This window comes from Carassius gibelio, chromosome B17, assembly GCF_023724105.1.
Source record: "Carassius gibelio isolate Cgi1373 ecotype wild population from Czech Republic chromosome B17, carGib1.2-hapl.c, whole genome shotgun sequence".
NCBI lineage: Eukaryota > Metazoa > Chordata > Actinopteri > Cypriniformes > Cyprinidae > Carassius > Carassius gibelio.
In genome coordinates this window covers 15405831-15428370 of record NC_068412.1, presented here as the reverse complement: position 1 = coordinate 15428370, position 22540 = coordinate 15405831, and the positions used below count along the sequence as shown (strand labels likewise).

At 35.8% G+C, this 22540-nt stretch overlaps 1 protein-coding gene across 2 annotated transcripts in view; it reads left to right on the top strand.

Annotated features, from left to right (window-relative positions):
• mdga2a (MAM domain containing glycosylphosphatidylinositol anchor 2a) overlaps positions 1-22540 on the top strand; it is a 136485-nt gene that overhangs the window by 69300 nt on the left and 44645 nt on the right. For both annotated transcript variants that reach the window (XM_052581272.1, XM_052581273.1), the window contains exons 7-8: positions 8822-9151; positions 12032-12325. In XM_052581272.1, the coding sequence (XP_052437232.1) occupies positions 8822-9151; positions 12032-12325 (624 nt within the window). The remainder of the gene's footprint in view (positions 1-8821; positions 9152-12031; positions 12326-22540) is intronic.

The window sequence follows — 22540 nt, the reverse complement described above, 5'->3', positions numbered from 1 at the left end:
AGAGGTGGCTCTATTTTACTTTGTTTTGTGAGGAGAAGATGAAACCATGTGGTGGATTGAGCAGATTCACTCAAAACAATATTAAGGCCTAAAATAGATTTTAATGGTATGTAAAATTACCATTTGTTTGGATTGCATAATTTTAACATAAACTAATAAACCTAATTTGATGCATATTTGTCAGTCTTACATAAACATGCTGTATGTAACAAGAATAATATTTACGTAAAAATACAAACTGAATATGTTGTAAATACAAAATAACATATGTATGTGTGTGTGTGTGTTTGTGTGTAGAGTATACTTTAATAAATCAATCTCATTTAAACTAATTGAATCTTTTTGCTTGTTCCACAGCTAGCCTCATCTATATGTTCATACTTTTAAAATGATTAAATAATTGTTTTCATAGTTAATAGACATTCTGATTCCATGTAATTAGTTGGAACTAAATCAAATAGATGCTAATAATAATAAACAAACTACAGTTCATTAGGAATTGTCACATACTTATTCTTCCACCAATGGATACAGAACATCACACCAAAATAGTCTGACAGTGCTCCTTGCCTTACAATATTTAGCAAGAAATATACAGCATGACTATGAAGTTAGATTCCCAAGTGAATGACTCTATGTGGCATTTTAATAAAATAAAAGGAATTGCTAAAATATTATAAATTTTTTTTCTTAGACATTTTACATGTAGTATTGAAATGATCTTTGCATTTTGGAAAGAGATTTGCTTTTATATTTTCCAAATATGTGTTCCTCAAATTCAAGAGAATGGACCATTAAGGAATCATTAAGAGGAATCCAATAGCAAAAGCACTTTATTTGGCCTTCCAAAAGTAGATACAATGAGGAATCATTGGTTAAGATTTATTTACAACAGAACAGCACAACCCAGATGTTTGAATGTGTTCAATGCATTTTATGGACGACAGTTTTGTGAACCTAAAAGAGTAGCCTACAAGGGTGGCTGTGCAAAGACTATTTCTAAGAAGAAAAAAAATGGTCAATTCTGACTTTGCTATGACAATCTGATGCTTATTCTGAATCAGCTACTGTAAGTATTTTTTCCAAATAGTTTAACTATTTGCCATTGACTGTTCAAATGCATAGTTTTGTGCCACATCGTGTGTGTGTCATCACTGTGTTTGTCATGTGACTGTATTCCCCTTTCGGGCCTAAACTGATGGTAAAACTAAGGACATTTAAGGATATTAATTGTCTTTACATTTATTTTGAAAGGTGAAGCTCACTATTATGGAAAGGGGCATTACAATTCTGACACATGTTTGTGGTGTTCGGCCAATCACAACGCACTGGGTCAGCTGGCCAATCGGAGCAGACTGTGCTTTTTGGAAGGAGGGGCTTTGTAGAAAACAACATGTTTGAGAGAGGTGGGGCATAGGGGAACTACATTTGAAAAATAATGTTAAAGCATTAAAGCATGTCAACATATCCGGTTACACCAAATACACAAAATAATGATCTTTAAAATATGACCACTTTAAACATGAAAAATGTCTTCTATAATCTTGCTCAGCTCCTACATGGAACAAACACAGGTCAGGGATTGCTTAGGGGCAAATTGGTCTGATGGGAGCCGTAATGAGACGTCATTCAGTGGCACCCAGGTGGGAGTGACCAGATAGCCCTCCCTGAGTAAGGCCTTTTCTGACAGCTCTGTTCCACCAACCGCTGGCACCATCATCAATAAAGCCTTCCCCAGTTATCACTCAAATATTGAGCCTTGTCAGTACCAGCATAGAGCTTTTTCAGCAGATTATGGCAAACGTTGCAGGGTCTGCTCTGCAGATAACTGCAAAATATCCCAACTCGTTCTTTATAAGATATTTATTAGCTGGAGGGGGGAGTTGGGAGGACCGCTGATGGAAGAAATGGTATTGCTGAGCCTGCACAGTGCCATAGAAACTCATCTTTTTATTTATTTACAGAGGAGATATTATCTCCCGTTTGGGCCACTTTTACCAAGCAATCAAAACAGGCATGCAAAGATCAGTCCTACCATCCCCCTACTCCTGGCCACTGAAAGTGGTCTTATTTCTGATATGTAAAATGCGTTCTACTTGAATCGCTATAATGGCCATATACATCAACTGTTTTCTCAGCAGAATCACTGCACACTTGGTGTTGTCTGTAGCACAGCAATGCATCAGTATTGTGAATGCAAGGGCACAATGGTGAGATTCCACTGGATATAACAACTGAAATGCTCGGCCTGTAAAGCCGTTTTCAAATTAGCGGGGCCTGCCATGATCCTCTCGTATATTGTGCTACTTGACTTATTCCTTTTCCTAAATAACAAAATGGATAATAGAGAATTCAGTTGCTTTTGATGAGGCGGTGAATATTAGCAGATTGCTGCAGTGGTGATTTACTACAGCTAATAACAGATTTGTATTCACACATTTCCGCCCCTGAAATGGGAGGACTTTCATCTTGTTGGTAGGGCTTTATGTTGATTGTATTTCAGCCTGGGAAATGTGAGATGGTGGGTTCCATTCTCTGATGTTTGTTTTTATATATTTTTAGTATTATTTAATATATTTATACAGTTGTTTTACATGCACAGAAAAGATTTTCATGCAAAATTCCCTCCGGTACAGATGCATATGTGCGTAAATTTGTCCTGACCCTCATCTCATATATGTAATTTTATATAATATTTATATAATTTATTTTTTTATCAGGGATTACATGCGAGCAGTTTCTAATTCGAGTAATACACTGTCTAATATTATATTATATTACATTACATTATATAGGCGGAGCTTGTGTAAGGCTTTCCCCTGGCTATGACTTGGGGCAAAAAGTGCCTCTAAATTGGACAAAAATGCCCCTGCACAAACAAATTAAATCTATTACGTCTATTGCAAAAAAAGTTAATATGAATAGACAGTGTCGACTGCGGCATTAAATTAAGATCTGCTCATGTTGCACCGTATTTCATTTTAACCATTCATCACAATTCTGTTGAGTTTAGGAATGCAATGGCCAATCAGAGACGTTCAGATGAGTCATCATTCAAATTCATCAGTTTTGTTGAGTGCACAAGCGTTCTCTGACTGAATTCTCTCATCATACACAACAAAGCACAGATGTATGTATAACGTAAGTTAGAGATTCATTTCACAGCTTCAGTGATTATAACGATAGTTTTGTTTTTTTGAGAGTGCTTAAATTTGTGATATATCAATGTTAGTAATAATGTTACTCTCTATATCCTCAGTTTGAATAATCGTGTAAAGGAAACATTATATAATTATCAGTTTATTAATCAATATTTTGTATTAAATTGTAATCAAGTTAAATACAAATGCAGTCCCATTAAACTTCTTCTATAGAGAGAAAGCAAGTGTAATATTTTTATATAAATATATATATATATATATATATATATATATATATTAGGGGTATGACGAGACACTTATCCCACGAGATGAGACGAGAAACCAGACTGCGTTTTTTTTCCTCAATGAAATATATAGGGAAAATTTGTCTTTTATTCAACTGAAAAAAGTAAAATGCAAAAAATGTAGGTAGATTTTGAAATCAACTTGTACTTTATGAAATTAAACATTTTAATAAATTTTATGCTGTAATAAACATCATGTAAACACTGCAAAAGAATTTGCCACAAACTAGTAATTGCAAAAAAAAATATAAATAGTATAAATAAAAATAAACAAAAATATCCCTTTAAACTGGAAGTGAAGAAGTTAGTAAAGTTTATTACATAGTAAACTGATTTCCACTTTAATAAATATATATATAATAAACACAATGTATCCACTTAAAATTAAAAAAGCAGTGGTTCCCAAACTGGGGGGCGCAGCAAGCTTCAGGGATAGTTAGGGCCCTATGAAATCCATTTTTATTTTTTTCTAAATTCAGTTATATATTTTTCAAAATACAGTTCTTTTCCATTTTAATTATTCTGTATTATATATATATTTTTTTTTTCTCAACTCCTTTGTAATAGTTAAGTTAAATTTTATCAATTAAAAATCATGTCTAATTAATCTAATGTCACACTTCACTTGGAGAGAAGGAAGGAGAAGATCCAGGAGAAGACAGAAGTTTGATCTTTAATTCAATCCACAAGAAGATACACACGACAGAAATTCAACAGTGGACAGAGAACTAAGAACTGAGAACACTATTAAAAGATAGAAACTGATGGGACACGGCTGGAACCAAATGAACTAAATGGGGAACACCTGAAATTAATGGAACTGAGGACAGGAACAGGAAACATGGCCAAATAAGGAAAACAGGAACTAAGACCGGGGTAAAACAAAGAAACTCAAGTCCACAACACTAATCTAAATCATGAAACTTAAACATTTAAAAGTTTAGGCCCCAATGAAATGATGATGAATGATGATTTTTTTATCACTATATTATTTATATTTTTTATTGTTACCTAATTCTGTGTTTTAGCAAGTCTAATTATTTGAATGTATAAACAACTTAATTGATTAATTATATTTTTTCTTAAAGTAGCTTTATGAATTTTTGAAGGCATAAACCATTAATTTCATTTATAATTTATCTTTGAATTACTGAAAGTTAAGAAAACTTTATTTTTTGGATTTACTCTTCAAATTAAAACATGGAAGAAATGTGGTGTGATTAATACTTTGTTTGTTTCATTTTTGTAGTAGTAGAAGTAGTAGTAGGCATTCTACATTCTACTGAAAGATAGTACCGGACTTTTATTTTGACATGTTGACGTGAATAGCTTTACAGTTCTGTGTAAGTGATATGATGCTAGTTTTACTCAAATAAAATGGTAAAATGCTCATGAAGGGACTCTCAGAGCAATTTTGGAGACGTTGTTCATGTTCATGTTCATGTTGTGTCTTCACCTTCCTTCCTGCATCACCGTGACGATTTCCAAATTAAAAACACTTTTTGAATATTCAGCATCGCAGAGTGAGTCTGAAACCCCAGTTTTTCTTTCTAAAAAGGTGCATTTGAGTAGTGCAAATGTGACCGTGAAGAAAAATAATTGTAGTATTCCTTTGATTATTTAAGATATTATAATAAAGAAAAGTGCTTGTGTGCGGCACCACATATTCATCAATGAAATGACTTTTCCCAACCATTCACTCCAGAATGCACAACTACAGGGCTAGTCAAAAGGATTATTGATTCTCAAATAATGCTACAAGAGCGTGTTTGACAATGATCTGTGCTTAGCTGAGGAAACTGCTAGCTAATTATAATACCCCAAAGAAAGGACATATCCAAAACATAATCATTCAAAATGCATTCATCATTATCCTCTGCATATATTTGATCCCAGAAAGGAACAGTCTTAGAGTATTGCAGACTGCATTATTATTGTGTGCATTCCATGCAAAAAGCATCGCAGTAATTCAAGGTGAAGTCTTAATTCTTTCCCAGACACTTCATAAAACAAACAGCTACAAAACACAGGTGCAAAAATGGTGAAGAGAAACCATTATTCTGTCTCTTAGGAGCTCCTTGATATAGTCTTCTGTTGGAAAGCTCATTAAAAGTTGAAGCAAAAAGTTGGATTTCCATTTTAAGCATTTTTGAAATTTCAAGAGATGTTATTATTACAGCGGATTACTGTAAGAAATCATCCTCAAACGCTGGACGTGTAGCAACCTGACTTTAAATGTTCTGGAAAGATTACGCAGCTTGTCTCTTGGTAATTGCTTACCAGCAGTGCTTTTGATAATGACAGAACTCATGCGAAGAAACTGGACTCGAAAGCATTAACACCCTGCAAGTTTTATGGGGTCACCAAAGAGCACGCAGCTATCTCACCACAATATTACTCTATTGATTAAGTTCCAAATTGACCAGTAAGGCAAGGCTTTCCGAGCTGAACCTTGCATAAAGCAACGCTGCAAAGTTGCAGCCCCTCATTATCGTCTATCGTGTAATATTCGCAGTCTCTGGCAGTATCAGCATCGGATTCCACCTTGAAACATCCTTTCTCAAGAGTCCAGATTGTAACAGCTTGTAAAATGTGCCGCACAAATGCACATAAATTGGTTTATAAGATCTCATAAAAGCTGTTTTTAAATAATTCAGCGACTGATTAATAATTAGGGCCAGAAACACAGCATTTTTTTTTTATGATTTGGAAATTATATTGTGCTGTTTTGCTTTGGCTCATGGCTAGCTTGAGATTTGGGATCCCACAAGAGGCAAAGACATTTGCCTGTGTGTCTCTGACCCCTTTACTCTTGTTGAGAAGAGAGCAGAGAGTTTTTCTGGTTTCTTTTATCGAAGTCGATGTGACTTTAGAAAAATTGCATTCACAACCCATTTTACTGGTGGAATGTGACATTTCCCAATGGAACAAGTAAAAATGTAGGGCAGGACTTGATTTTATCCATTAGGAACTGATCAGATTTTGTATGTTTCTCAGACGAAGAGAGGTTGAAAAAAATATACATACATTAAAAAAGTATACTATTTGAACTATTTGATCAGTTCCCAATGGATAAAATCATGTCCTGCCCTACATTTTTACGTAGTTGTACAGTAGTAGTTTTACTGTATTTTGTTTAAATCATAAATACAACTTCACTAAGCAAAAAAATCATACAGACTGCAAAGTTTTGAATGGATATGTGTATGTATATGTGACCCTGGACCACAAAACCAGTCATAAGGGTAAATTTTATATAAAAAATAAAATAAAATAAATAAATTTATAGGATAGGACAATATTTGTTCAAAATACATCTATTTGAAAATCTGGAATCTGAGAGTGCCAAAAAATCTAAATATTGAGAAAATCGCCTTTAAAGTTGTCCAAATGAAGTTCTTAGCCATGCATATTACTAATTAAAAATTAAGTTTGTTTATTAGGGAAGTAATTACTGCGAGTTTTGATTTTATGTTGACACCTTTTTCTTGAGAACAGCAGGATACTGTTTCAATTGATTTACTGTGTGGATTTAACCCATGAAGATCCTAAAATAGCTGCTGTTCAGTCTAGTGTAGCTTTAAGTTTGAGTTATTTGTAAATGGCAGACAAAGTGCGCGAGATCTCTCAATTCAACCTTGCAAAGATTCACTCATTAGCAAGTGTGGAGTGGTGTGTCATGTCACGCCGCTCTTACATCACTTCCAGCGTTGTATATGTCAGTATGGTTGAGTCAGAGCTCTTCTCAATGTCATTGTCAAAGGACTCAGGTTCTGTGAAAGGAATCGTCTGTTCTCTGAACACAGAAAGTGTGTGACTCCCTGACATTCCCTCATCAAAATAATGGCACGTGTTTTGTGTCTGGAGGGGCCTTCTGTTTATTTCTCACCTTATTGTGGGGTGATAGCGGGATGGTGTATTTTAAGTTCCAGCTTTATTTGTGCTGTATTCACAGGCTTTAATATAGTCCATGGGTGTTTTATTAAGATTTTTTTTGTTTTGACATTTTTATATCATTGGCTTGTCACAGTAATAATGGCTTGAATGGATTGTGGGAAAGCGTTTTACATTAAACTGATTTGAAGTTACATTAACGAAAGACCTTTTAGCTATGTAAACTGACGCACTGCATTTAATGCATCATTAACCGTGCAGTACAAATATCGTATGAAGAGATTAAGAGACTTCATGATGAGAAATGTCCAGTGTGTTACAGCTTCTTGAGCAAACTGATAAGATGAAAGTGCCTTCATGAATGGGTGTTTCTTCAGCACCAGGCTTTAATGTACCAGGAATTGATTAAAACGAATGCAGTTCAACTTTTTATATAAATGTCATATTGAAATTGTTAACTAAAAATATGTAATGTGAAACAAAATTTTTTACTGTACTTCTATACTTGCTCCTTTAAATGTACTTTTATTGGAAAATTCAGTGCTTGAGATGAGACATTTGATGTATGCAGTAAATCAGGGTAGAAACCTTGTGAGCGATATATATATATATATATATATATATATATATATATATATATATATATATATATATATATATATATATATATATATATATATATATATATATATATATATATATATATATATATATTATCCAGATATAGTTTTTGATAAAGAATTTGATTTTTTTTCTCAAATTTTTGCTCAGAATTATGCATTTTTATGAAACATTCCTATATTCAAGTGTTGAAAAAAAAAATAGAATGCTTTAAGCTAGAATACAGTAAAACTGATTTTTTTTTTAAGTAGAGGCTCTGATCTTTATTTTGGTGTATTGCATATTCAAATATTCATGCATCAATATATACTAGAGGCCATCAAATTTGATAGAAAATCATCAAAATCGCTGGCAGTGGTTGGCAACTTTTTTTTTTTTTAAATGCTGGTCTGGAAAGAGTATATATATATATATATATATATATATATATATATATATATATATATATATATATATATAGTTTTTTTTTTCAAGCTGTAATTTTGCAAAATGATGCACAAAGTGTGTGCATTATTTCTATTTATTAAGCATACATAAAATGTTACAAATGAAATTATCCTTTCTTTCTATCGATGTCATTTCCACCACTGAATGCTAATAAAAAAATAATATTACTTCTGTTGTGGTGGAAATAATACTATGGTGGACCTTCAAGGGGGAAGAATGCTAAAAATGACCAAATTCTCCTGCAGCATGTATGTTCAATGTTGGACAAGACAAACTATTAAACTATTAAAAGTGTTTCTTAAGACTTACTTCCTAAAATCTAAAAGGGACAAGATTGCCAAAGTTACAGAAATATCCTCATGACCTGCATTTTCACTGATGTTAAATCAGTCGCATTTCTTTCTGTCCATATAGCTCTGAAGAAGGGCCGGTTCTGGATCACACCCGACCCCTATCATAATGACGACAACATCCAGATCGGCAGAGAGGTGAAGATATCCTGTCAGGTGGAGGCCACGCCGCCTGAGGAGCTGATGTTCAGCTGGCTGAAGAACGGCCGTCCGCTGCGTAGCTCAGAGCGCATGGTCATTACCCAGACGGACCCAGACGTTGCCCCAGGAACCACAAATCTCGATATCATCGACCTCAAGTTTACTGACTTTGGCACTTACACCTGTGTGGCCTCACTAAAGAACGGAGGGATTCCAGAGATCAGCATAGACGTCAACATCTCCTCCACCACTGGTGAGTTATTCATATCCTTTACCAGTAATACCTGGTTCTGTTTTATTTCAATTACCAAAACATGTTTTAATAGTTTAAGATTTAGTTAACAATAACAATACTGTAACCAGGACATCAAAAAGTTCATATACCTGAAGCTGTTAAATATCACTGCCACGAGGATTCAGAGAGATTTACTGAGAACATCAGTCTTTGAATTTCCATGTTTTAACAAGCTTGGCACTTACAGTAACATGGATTTATTCATTCTAAATAGCAATTAATTAGAAATCATGCATGCATTACTGAGTAAATGAAAAAAAATTGCAGTGAAAATGGGGTTAATGGTGCAATGTCAAGACTCTTCGGTACAACTCCAAAATTATTTATTATTGAGATCAGTTTTGTACGGTGATTACATTTAATATTGTTTTACGGACTGTTTCAGCACATTACGCTTTTATAGCTTTAATAAAACAAAATAATCTCAGCCTCCCCCACTGATGACATTTTAATGATATGAACGTCGATCTAAAAGGTTGTAGTTGTTTTTTTCTCATCACAAAACATAGATAATACTGTTTCAGGATTTTTTATGTAGCCAAAATGGGTAATGTGATTTATTTTCTGACTCATTTCATTATGCAAAATATTCTGTGTCTGTTTGTTTGTTTTTTTGTTTGTTTGCACTGGGTCTGCTAAAGAAGGCATGCTTAATCAACCTGCAGATGCAAGATCTCTCTCCCACCAGGCTCCCTGCAGTTGCAATCGGAAATACATTCAACATTGTTCTTCTCTTTTTTTTCTTTTTTTTTTGGTCCGGTACTCATTACCATCCATTCATATAAATCTGTATTTCCCCCTCACCTTATGTAGGAGAGAAAATACATTTGTCTTTTATCTCTAAAGGAGGTAAAAAATATTTTATCACTGTACAGTATTTATCTGTCTTTGTCATCATCTTTCACATCCCACATTTCATACGTGCATGATAGGTTTCATTATGACAGTTCGTTTCTTGTACTGTATGAAGTTTCTTCCTGGTTTTTTTTTTTTTTAAAGAGAATTCCAGAAAAACCCACTCATCCTTACTCAGCTAGGGCCCTTTTTTCCAGCAGCTCTTTTATTAATGATGTTGAGCTTCTGAAGTGGGCTTTGGAGACTTGGACACTTCATGTCCATATGCTTTGTGTACAGTAAAGTAAGATTCATGTTTAATGGAAAGGGCCGGCGTTGCACCCCAGTGGCTAATTTCAGAGGAACTGGTGGCGTTGTTGAAGATGTAGACGTCTTCAGATGCCCTGTTTCACTGAGCATGTCATCACATCAACCTGACCCTGTGGTTTCTGAGGTCCAGACTCAATCAAAATAGTTGGTGGAAAGTGTTCTGGTCAAATTGCTCAGTCATTTGGGGATTTGATGTGTTAAACTCACATTCCATTGGACCTGGACATCCTAAGTGCCTGTCAACATTTGAAGGAACGGTACAGGTTGAATACAAGGTAGAGTCGGTCAATAGCATTAATTAGTGTGTTTCATCTTTTAGTTAAGGAAGAAACTATTACAATATAAGTAAATTAGGCGACAATAAATGTTAAACTACGAACCTATAGCTTGACAGTATTTACATTATGTATTGACATAAGACTAAAGTAGTAGAATAGCTTACTATCTTTGTCTGTGTCAAATTATATTCAAACTTTTGTTGTCTTGACAATGCAACAGAAATAAAAGCCTGTAAACCCAGTAACCTTTGCACAATGCATATGCTGGGATACCAAGAAAAAAGGTGAAAACATCCTTGTTTACATGGAGCTGAGCCGGTTGTTTGCCAGACTGTTGTCTGGAATCAGCAGAAGAACATAAACCGTGTCTCCTTCCTGTCGTCTGCATGCGTTTATGATGTCTGATGGTGGAAACCAGCCAGAAATGTTTTTATCTGACACCTGGTGGCTGACAGGATGTCTTTCTTGATGTACTGGCTAAACTGATTTTACATATATTATATCTGTGATGAATAACTAGATGTTTATTTGCCTAGAATTGTAGTCACAGACAGCAAAAATTGTGAATTAGCTAAAATTATAATTTAAAAATCAAATATAAACAATTAATAAATATTTTACAAATTATATTTGAATAAATATTATAATAAAGTATGTGATTGAGTAACATGAATGACAGACGGCAGGAATATTACACTGCTGTCACTTTAAGATCTTACTGGATCTAATATACTGTCACACAGGTGTATTTTCACAGCTGTTTTCTTTCATTTAAGACCTAGATTACTGTGTTTATGAGGCTACTTCCAAAGGTGGGCATTTTGACACATGCAAGTGTGTGTATTTAACCATTCAAGGCCTGTAAAGCGGCAAAAATAGCTCCATTCAATACTCCTATGATCTATGTGCACCGTCTCAGCGCACACATATAACAAAACGAGTTCTCCTTCACTGCTTATTGCATGAAGTCAGTTTTTTGTTAAACCGCAGTGCTAAAAATTGTCTGCAAATGCTTTAATGACTATGTAGTATATAGCAACGTCAAGTGAGCGTGTATCCACAATAGAGACAATAGTCCAAAATCTCTACTGGTTGACAAATTTCTGATCATTGATCATGTCTAATGCCACCCCTATAAGACACTAAACATAAAAAAAAAAACCTTCTCAATCCCAAATTTTGAGTAGTGTATTATACAAACTTTTGTAGTGTATGTAATTTTTTTTCTAGTAATTATATCATTATGTAATAAATGATATTGGACCCGGAATATTCCATTCCAAGCCTAATGATTTTTACGTACAGTAAGATATTTTGTGCATTGAAATGATGCATTGGGATATTTTCATAGCTCATTATAATATGAATATTGTGATCATCATCTGCTCTCTTCTAGTTCCACCCAACCTGACCGTCCCACAAGAAAAGTCCCCTTTGCTCTCTCAGGAGGGCGACACAGTAGAGCTGCAGTGCCTGGTCTCCGGCAAACCCAAACCCATCATCCTTTGGTCCCGCGCCGATAAAGAAGTACCCATGCCGGATGGAAACATGCAAACCGAAAGCTACGACGGAGTTCTGCGCATTGTCAACGTCTCCCGTGAGATGGCAGGCACATACCGCTGCCAAACCAGCCAGTACAACGGCTTCAACGTCAAACCCCGAGAGGCCATCATGGAGCTCATAGTGCTGTGTAAGTAATGGACGTGTTTGTTGCTCATGCACTTTTAGTGGACCTAATTAACTTACCATTCTGACTAGAACATACGTTTCTGTCGAGGTTGATTGGCAAACCATTAATTTTCTGTAGAAATAAATGAAGAAAAGTATAGGGGCATCATTAATTGTAATTACCGACAACCTTGGTGAGCGATGCACATTGCCCATCTTTTCTGCATGTCTCATTAAGACTCACAGATTCAATTAGCGCAGGTGCAGATGTTAATGCAATGTAATGAATTCCATATTATCAAAGCATAGCCCGGATGAATTGCCGAAGAGGACTCTGACTTAGTTTGACTCGAAAAATACAGGCAAGTGAGAGTCTCAGATGTAAGTGTTAATATTCACTTATGGGGAGAGTGAAAAACATTTCCTTATTCTCCCCTACATTTCAAAGAATATCAAATTATAGTCATAATGCAAATGAGATATTGCATAAACTTCCATCTAAAGTATGTGAGGAGATTTTAATTAAGTATCTGGCATTTAAGAGATGTCAGAAAGATCTGTTTTTCCCATAATGCACCTGTCATCTTGTTAATAACTTGCATGGTAATGGGCATGTGTTAGAAGCAATAATGACATACAGTATAAAGCTCTCTCCGAGGCAGACTGTATTGAGTCTTTTATCCAGTTGGCCTTCTTGAGTGCTTTGTTCCTAGCCACCGCTCTTACATGTACTGTATTGCATGACAGTTCTGCTTTGTAAAAATCGGCATTTCAGGACTATTCACGCATTTAAAAACGTTTCATCCTTTTTGTGTTGAAGAAAATTACCTCTTAAGAAAAATTGTACATGACCTCTGTATATGCCTTAATTAAAAATGGATTGTGCTAGAAGACAGATTTCATTCAAAGGGATAGATCCCTACTCACCCTATGTCGTTCCAAAATGGGTTGCATGTTGAACATAAAAGAAGATATTTTGAAGATTGCAGGTAATCAAACGGTTGGTGGTTGCCATTGACTTTCATAGTAGCAAAAAAAATACCATGGAAGTCAGTGGCAACCACCAACTGTTTGATTACCAGCAATCTTCTAAATATCTTTAAAATATATGAAGGAACACAATGTAGTGTCGGGCTGTAAAGTGCCCAGCACTTCAAGATATAATTGCTAAAACTGTATAGAGCTACAAAAAATCATTCTTGCTTGAATTTTAAATAACACTTCACAATACTATCTTGTGTCAGCATTTTACTTCTCTAATGTCTTCAGGCTCTCCAGATTGGTCTGACATAGCCTTTGTGCATTTCCCGTTGTGCTCCGAGTCAGTGATTTTGTTTGTTAGTCACGATTCGCTGCGTTTATTTTGTTTCTCTGTAATTGCCCACTCTCCCCGAGCTTTGCCTTTTGTTACACCCTACTATGAATTCAGCATGTGTGATCATTACGTCCTATTTAGGTGAATCAAATAATCCTGACCTTTGCATATTGCGCAGGCTTAGAGAAAACTAATGAACACAGTAGAACGGCTCGTGAAATTTGCGTAAACCCATCCTACTTTGCTTTCGGATTATTGTTATAATTTCGACATGAAATGAATGCTTGTTCGAAATCTAATCATTTTCTTGGTGGGGGAAACGCTTGTCAGATGTCACCTGCTTTTTGGGCCATGATATTATAATTCAAAACTCTGCTCTCCAGTGAAGTACTTTGTCACAGATGACTGTTATAATCTTGGCAGTTCAATTTTTCTTAGTCTTTATGCAGACAGCAGCACTTTTGTCCTTTAGAAATTAGCTTATACTGTACTTTACCCAAACACATCCTTTCTTCTGAGGAACACAAACAGAGATATTTTGAAGAATAGACTAGTTGTTTTTTAAATGCAAGTACAATGAATGGAGACGTTTTAAGTTTCAGAAAGGACACAGAAGCACTGGAAAAGAGTCATAAAAGCAACTTAGACTCTAAATTACTTTACTTCTTGTTTCACACCACACCAGATAAACTTGATGTTTCATTACCTTGGTTGATTCGAAGTATTGTAGCACTCCTGATATTCGATGGCTTTAAGTGAGGAACAGAACAAGAATTTAGTTTAACATCTTAACATCAACTCTAACTCTGTGTATTCATGATGTCTAATTTCTTTTCACTGAAACCCTTGATTCGGCTCATCAGACCAGTTTGAATGATTCATTCCCAGATCAGACTCATCTGTTTTTCTGATTCAACTCATTGATTCACTGATCCAGTCACAGCAGTTTTTGTCTCAACAGCTCACTGGAGTCTGTTTCTCACACAAAACAATTGTATGATTCAGAAGATCTGGAATAAAGCACAGTTGTGTGGACCACTTTTATGGTTCATTTCCTTTTTTTTCCAAACCTCAAACCTCAAAGAAAAAAAAACAGTACATTATTTCACACTTCTCTTTTTGTGTACCAAAGAAGAAACAAAGTCAAACATGTTTGGAATGACATACGAGTGATTAATTGAACAGAATTGACATTTTTAGGTGTACTGTCCCTTTAAACGCATTCTTCAAATCTCTATTTGAAGCAGCCATATATGTTACACATCTCCCCGTTAGTAGTAGTCTGATGACAGATACAAGCTCTTTAGCAAAGCCATCATTTCCTGCTCAACAAAAGCCAAGCTAGCATAAGCATTAGCCGCTCAGAAAGAGTGACTGTATTTGATGACTCATTCTCCAGCACTCTAACTTATGTCATCTCTCTCAGTGTGATAAAGGCCGCTTCCTCCCCCTCCATCACAAACAGAATGATTGCAGTTGAATAGTCGAGGGGGGGTCCAGAGGTAATCCTAATGCTGCAGTCATTACTTGCAGAAGTCCAAGGCACAAATGTATGCCAGTGGATAATATCTGCTTATGTCTGTGACAGCTGAACGGGTCCTGCAGCAAGCGCTAGAACTGCGGGGGTGGAGACAGACAGAGAGAGAGAGGAAAGGTGGGATAAAAGAAGCATGAAGACAGATCCTGAAAAAGTGAGGGAGGAATAGATAGAGGCGGAATAATGAAAGTGTGGCGAGTGTACAGAGTGAGCATGTTTTGTGTGAATAAACGAGGAGGGGTTTGGTTGTCCATCAGAGAGATTGCCCTGGATTTCGCTCTGACAAAGCGCTTCAAATCTCCATTGCTTTTGTTATATTGGTAATAAAATGAAACCCTGCCCTCATGTCACAGAACACATAGTGCAGAGGTTAATGCCTGAAGGCCATCTGCTAACTTGGATTTTCCCCCTTTTTTCATCAACATTTAATCAGGATAATATAATTTCTGGACAGAATTAAAAGCTGAACAGTTGAGGCTCATTTCTGGACAGTATATACATCCATCTGGACTATTACTTGGTTTGACTTCTGACTGCATGTAGACCTATTTAATTTGTCGACATGTAGGAGATAAATTCATTATTTGGTTCAAAAGGAATGCATGTGGGCCATATTGTTGTTTTCTTTAAATGGGAAAATGTACAGTAATTATATTATTAATAATTATGATAATAATAATAATAATAATAATAATAATGATTGTTATTATTATTATTTACATGTATTTGACAAGTTTACAAACTACAAAAAGCTACTATCCCATACACTTAAAAAACTGTTGAGAAGAGAGAAAAAAAATGCAATAAACCATTGGCTTATTTCTATTGCACTGGTAACATAAAAGATGGAAATTATGTACAGAAGTGCATTAGTAACTTAAAACTTAAAACACAAATTATCTTTAAAGGATAAATCCAGAATAAATTTCTCCTGATAATATTCTCAACCCTATGTCATCCAAGATGTTTTTCAAACTTAGTTTTTTTCTGAAAACAGGACAATAATTTTTACTTGTCTATAAACTCCTTCTTGATTTTAGAGTTTTATTTTAGAGTTTGATATTTTTGCTGGAAGCGAGACAAAAAATCTAAGCTTGAAAAGCATTTTTTTGTGTGCCTTTCTTTTTCCAGTCAAAAAGAAATTAAGGTTTTGGAGGAAAACACTGCAGGATTCTTCCTCATAAATTGGACTTTCAGCAGGGACCAATGGCTTTCAAGTCCAAACTGCAGTTTCATGCAGCTTCAAATGGCTCTACACGATTCCAGCCATGGAATAAGGATCTTATGTAGTAAAACAATTGGTCATTTTCTAAAGAAATAAAACATAAATGAATGCAAGATAAGCATTTGTGGTTTTATATATATATATATATATATATATATATATATATATATATATATATTAGGGGTGTAACGGTTCACAAAATTCACGGTTCGGTTCGATACGATACACTGATGTCACGGTTCGGTTCGGTTCGGTACGTTTTAGATACAGCAAAATGCAAAAACATCTCAACTTTTCAGAATGCCGCAAGCGCACCGCGGGTCATGTGACAAGAACTAACCAATCAGCTTCATCCTTTCCCATAACAACGTTGAAAACTCAGCCAAGATGAAGGAACAGCTGATTATAGTTGTATATGGATTGCAATTTTGAAATAAATTTAGTAGCAGAGCTACTGCAAGCGATTTTTAGAGCTGCAAATCCATTTATCCTTCGCTGAAATTTCCGCGTCTCATGGAGAGAGCACGTCATTGTTGCTTAGCAAAGACAGACGCCTCATGAGCGCTTCTGCCCGAGCGCTTTGGAAAGGAGGAGAAAGACGTGCTTAGCGTTTTCCACGCGTTTTTAGGCGCGATATGTGAACGGCCCCTAAGGCGCTCGCTCACTCAGCACGCGCTGAAGGCTCATTGCAAAATGTCTAATGCATTTAACAGACCAGAAATATAAGATCCTAAAATAACCAACAGGTCTGGTGTTTGGGTGCACTTTGGATTCCCTGTAAGCTATAATACTGGTGTCTAAATGCTGCAGGCATAGTTTGTTGCGTGCATGTTTCTCCTTTTTTTCGTCTTTTCCCAGATACTGACACAATAAGGTGATGTCGGCGTAAATGAGTTGACATGTTTCAAGTATTCACGCTGGTGTTTTTTTTTTTTTAAAGCAATGAAGCAACCGCGCGAAGCCCTCACTATATAGGATTTTAGAAAGAATGCAGAGCACTAGTGTAGTGTGCAAACTTACCACAGTGTGGATTTCAGAAAGTGTGCAAAGACTTCACGTGCACACTTACCATAACATGGATTTACAAATAATGTTCTAAGGAGGGGCTCTCATGTCACTCTGATCGAGCAGCTCATAGATGGAATCATGCATCTCAAACAATATGTTTGAGAGTCATCTTCTTTTTCTAGTCTGTTAAACGCATTGGCCATTTTGCAACGAGCCTTCAGCGCGTACTGAGTGAGCGAGCGCCTGACTGAGTCATAACATAACATAAACATAAGTTGGTGTTTTTTTCTTCTTCGGGAGTGTCAGGGGCGTTGCCTGTTACGTCGTTTGGGTTATTGGGCTACCTTGTTGAACGCATATCATTATATTTCTCTTTTTTTTTTTTCAAATATAATTAATTAGTCCAACGAACCGTTCGGTATGCATAATGCGTACCGCGTACCGAACCGAAAGCGTCGTACCGAACGGTTCAATACGAATACGCGTATCGTTACACCCCTAATATATATATATATATATATATATATATATATATATATATATATATATATATACACACACACAAACAAATGTAATCTAAGGCAAATTCTTTTTCTATCTATCCATAGTCCTAAACATAGTCTCTCTCTGTCCCCAGACCATCAGACCATCCTAACTGTTTAGCCTTGTAGATAAAAACAAGACTGTGAAGGACATACTCTACAGTACTTCCATTTGTTCAATAGGTTGTACTGTGTAAAGGTCTTAAATCATGTCTAATTTTCACGACCCGTGTTTTGTCCTCTGCTCGTTTTTTAGAAAGACGTTTTTAATGATCTTTGCTGTCTTTACCTATTGTGCCATTCTGATTCGTGCATGCCTCTTTTACAGGCTTAGACATTGACCTTTTAAAATGGGTCTATTCAGTGTGAAATGAAGTGCTTGTGAATAGCTTAACAGATCTATATGTCATGTGACTGCTGTATGAATGTGTCTCCATGATTGCATTTCTTCAGTTTAGTGACAGCCATTCAGCTAGTCAAAAGCTGCGATACAAGTTTGCATTATCTTTTGATCATGAAGGATGAGTCTGATCTTTAAAGAAATCTTTGCTTGTGGCTCTGATGATAACAAGACGACCTCAGCATCATCCTCTCTACATACAGTACATAGCTCTCAGCCTTCTGTTAGAATTCAGTTTAATTGCTCCTCAAAAACCACAACTCACTCCAGCTGTAGGGCTGACGGCCACTGACCTTGAACTCCTGCTCTGATGGAACGTTAGGTTGAAAATGAACCGCCTGAGGACATCTGAAGATCAACAGACCATCATTTGCACGAAGATACTGTGTCCTTGATTCTGTGTATGAAATCTTCCATCTCATCTGGACTACTGTTGACTCTGGTTTAAAGGTGAAGCGTGTCTTTGATATTAAAATACGTTCTCACAGATCATTTGCAGAAATAGCTGTTAGTAATCATTTGTAGGTTAATTTCTGCTGGAAGTGCAACACTCTGGCTCTGTGCTGCTTCAATTGAGGCAAAGCTTAGTCAAAGAAAACAAGAAATGGAAATTAAGTTTCAACTAAGTAATGCAGTTATATAATGTCACACTGTGATATATAAAGGTGATATACAGTATAAAGTGCTGTTTGAAATGTTCTTCTAAAATTAGCTTTTTTCTCAGGCTCCTATGTTTATGTTCAGTTATTTCACTCAATGAAAATAACATATTCCTTGCCATAAAAGTGAAATTACTGAATCAACACATAGGAGCTTGTAAAGAATTCTCATTTTAGAAGAAAATTTCAAATGGCACTTATATATAGGTGAGGTCACAATTGTAAGTCACGATTTTTCATCTCAGAGAAATAGTCGCAATTGTGAGATAAAGTCATGCTGGGAGATATAAAGTAACATTGGGAGATAAAAAAAAATAAAAATAATAATCACAATTGTGAGAAAAAAGTTGCAATTATGAGAAAGTTGCAGTTCTGAGAAATGAAAGTTGCACAATATATGTGAAATTAAGTTACAATATTTTGTGAAAAATATTTAATTATGAGGTGGAAAGCACTAATTTTTAGTTTGTTTTATTTTATTTTATTTTAATTTTACATTTATTTAATTTTATTTAATTTTATACCTAATGACCTGAGCTGCAAATGAATCTTGAACTGTCTGAACCTTTTGGTTTATTTGAGCAAACCTATTTAACTATTTATTTGTTGATAATTTTTTGGCCCAGTGACCTGAGCCGTTAATGAGTCATGCATCAAAATACACCCACCTTCTCAAATCACGTCCCAGTAGTTTGCACCCACACTAACTGCCCTGTAATATTCCTGATTTCATTCCTCCCCTCGTTCCCCAATAATTCTCTTCCCTCCCTTTCAATAAAGAAACATTGGCAGAAAATGGCCACATTTCCAGTGCCACTAAGAGAACTTCCTCTGTCCACTGTCATTGTGTCAAGGTCTGCTGTAATACAACTGTCCCTTTATATCATCTCTGTGTGTCTGATGCAATTATGCGCAATTCAGTGATCGTTCCAGAAATAACTGCATTTTTAGAATGGCCACAAAAAATAACTGGAAGCCGAGGTCTGACTTTTCAAAAAGTGAGGCTAATATCTAGTGTCCTGAGCAAATCCCAGTACAACTGGAGTATTTTTAATGCACTTGAACCCAATTATCTCCTGTCACTTGTGAAGTGTCGACACAGACACCCCACCTACCACACAACATCGTCAACATTCGTCAGTCAAGGGGTTAATTGAATTCATTTTCAGAGCATGTACCGACAAAAACTACCCATCCATGATTAAGCGCATGCTGATTCATGCAAGACGGACAATGATTGCCACAAAACCAATGACTGTGACCAGAATCAGAACCTCATCACATACTATTTTTGCAGGAGGCGAACAGCTGCAAGCTGTAAAGGTCAATTGGCACTCTTGTCGTTGCTCACATGCGTTTGATGGGGAACTAGACCAAAAAAGGAGGGAAACAATAAACAGAAAGGGAGGGAAAAATAGTGAAGGTGTCAAGTGAGCTTATATTGTCATTTTCTCAGGAGCAGTGTTCACCGACAGCTGAGACTCTCTCATCAGGACGTGACATTTTTTTACAACTACTCACAGTGCAAAAAGCCTGGCTAGCAGTAGAAAAAGCTTCTATTTGTAGAATAGGGGGTGGGGGGGGGGTCTTCTTTTTTATCAGAGAGGAGGCGGTGGGACTGTTAATTCTTCCACGAGATTAGATTTTGATGATGGATTCTCGTCATGTTAGTTAAGAAGACATGATGAATATGACTGCCGTGCACCTTGGTCTCCCAACACCTTGGACTGAAGTAAGTTTTAATTGCACCTAAATGTGGCAAGGCTGACTGATTATTAATGATCTAATATATTTTAATGAAGGGATAATTGCAGTTAAACCCTGACAGTAACAACCCACCTTCTCCTCTTCTCATTCTCGAAGCTGCAGGGTTGAAGAAGAAACTGCTCGAGAGGATTCTCCCTCACAGCAGCTTTTTCTCACCGAATCAGAATGAGCGTCATTCACAAAGTTCCACGAATCCTTCACCACAGCGCTCAGCAGTAGCGTCACTGAAACTTGTCAGTCTGCTTGTAAGCTGGAAGCGCTGCTATTCTCAAGCATGTCGTTTTCAGTTGCGAAACAGTTCTGTTTTATTAGTAGTGATTTGCGTTGTGAGATGTTGCAACGTTATTGGCAATATTTCAGTAATAAGAACTTGTATGGACAGTATTTTCTGATGTTTAGAAGTACAACAAACAATGTTAGATTCTAAAATTATATATATATATATATATATATATAATTCTATTTATTCCTAGGATTCCAAAGTGGACTTTTCAGCAGCATTACTCCAGTCTTCAGTGTCACATGATTCTTCAGAAATCATTCCAATATTGGTGCGCAAGAAACACTTATTATTATCAATGTTAAAAACAGTTATGCTGCTTAATATTTCAAGAATCTTTGATGAATGGAAATGTATTTATTACATTTATTTAAAAATAGCATTTATTAAAACTATGTAACATTATACAGAAATTATATATTCACTTTTGATTAATTTAATGTATTTTTGCAGTATAAATGAATTCATTTCTTTACATTGAATAAATGTGTTAATTACTGAGCCGAAACATTTAAACACTAGCGTTATAGGCCTACAGGTGTATATTCTGTTTGTCTTTAATGCAGCAAGCTACTTTGTATGTACTGCTACTATATTTGTATTTTTTTTTTTTTTAATTTGAGTGGCTTGCCCAACACTGCATGTTTATTTATTCAACAGTTTGACTAATTTGATTAAAAAACATTCTACAAATAAGTGCAGTATTCTCAACATTTTACCATGTTTTAAATCCGTTTAGATGATTTCTCCTAAAATAAGTGCAGAAAATGCAATAAAAGCCCACAGATTCCATCTGGGCCCAGCGATAAGTAATTGCAACTTGGATGAGGTCTAAGTAGAACTGATGTAGGCTTTGAGAAGCTGCTACAAGAGTTTTTTTGGCTGACGGATACTTATTCAAAGTGACAAAACACTGGGACGGCTCATATGCAAATAGGGATTCTGATGTGGAATATAAGAGCAGCGTGGATCCTCGTTATGAGGGGATAAAATTGGCATCCTGATTAGTGGTGTGGAACTTGGATAAGCGCTGGAGAATAGAGGAATATTCCTCTCCTCGGATGACACAATGCCAGTGTTCCATGCTCGATGTTCGCTTAGCATGGCATACGAAACTGGCTGCCAGCCTAATTAGCAGAGAACTAATTTATTCCCAATAGTATTCATTTATGAAAAAGAGAGTATGCTTATGCAAAAGTCCTGAGTGCAATTCAAAGTATTATCACCATTCATGCATCAAGCCCAGCTTTTAGTCCCTGAAGAAATTCACCAAAATAGAACAAAAAACTACATTATTGCTTTAGTTGATATTGGACACAGATTTATAAAGAGGGTTCTCTATGGACTTGTTAATTAATAGGTTTTAACACTCTCATCTATACACAAGCCTGTTGTCATGTTATGTCATGTAATTGCGTGTTGCGCACAACATCTTCTCGCCCAGGTCAGAAACACACAGGTTCTCGTGCAGCTAAACAGTCATAACGTTTTCACTGTGTAGTGT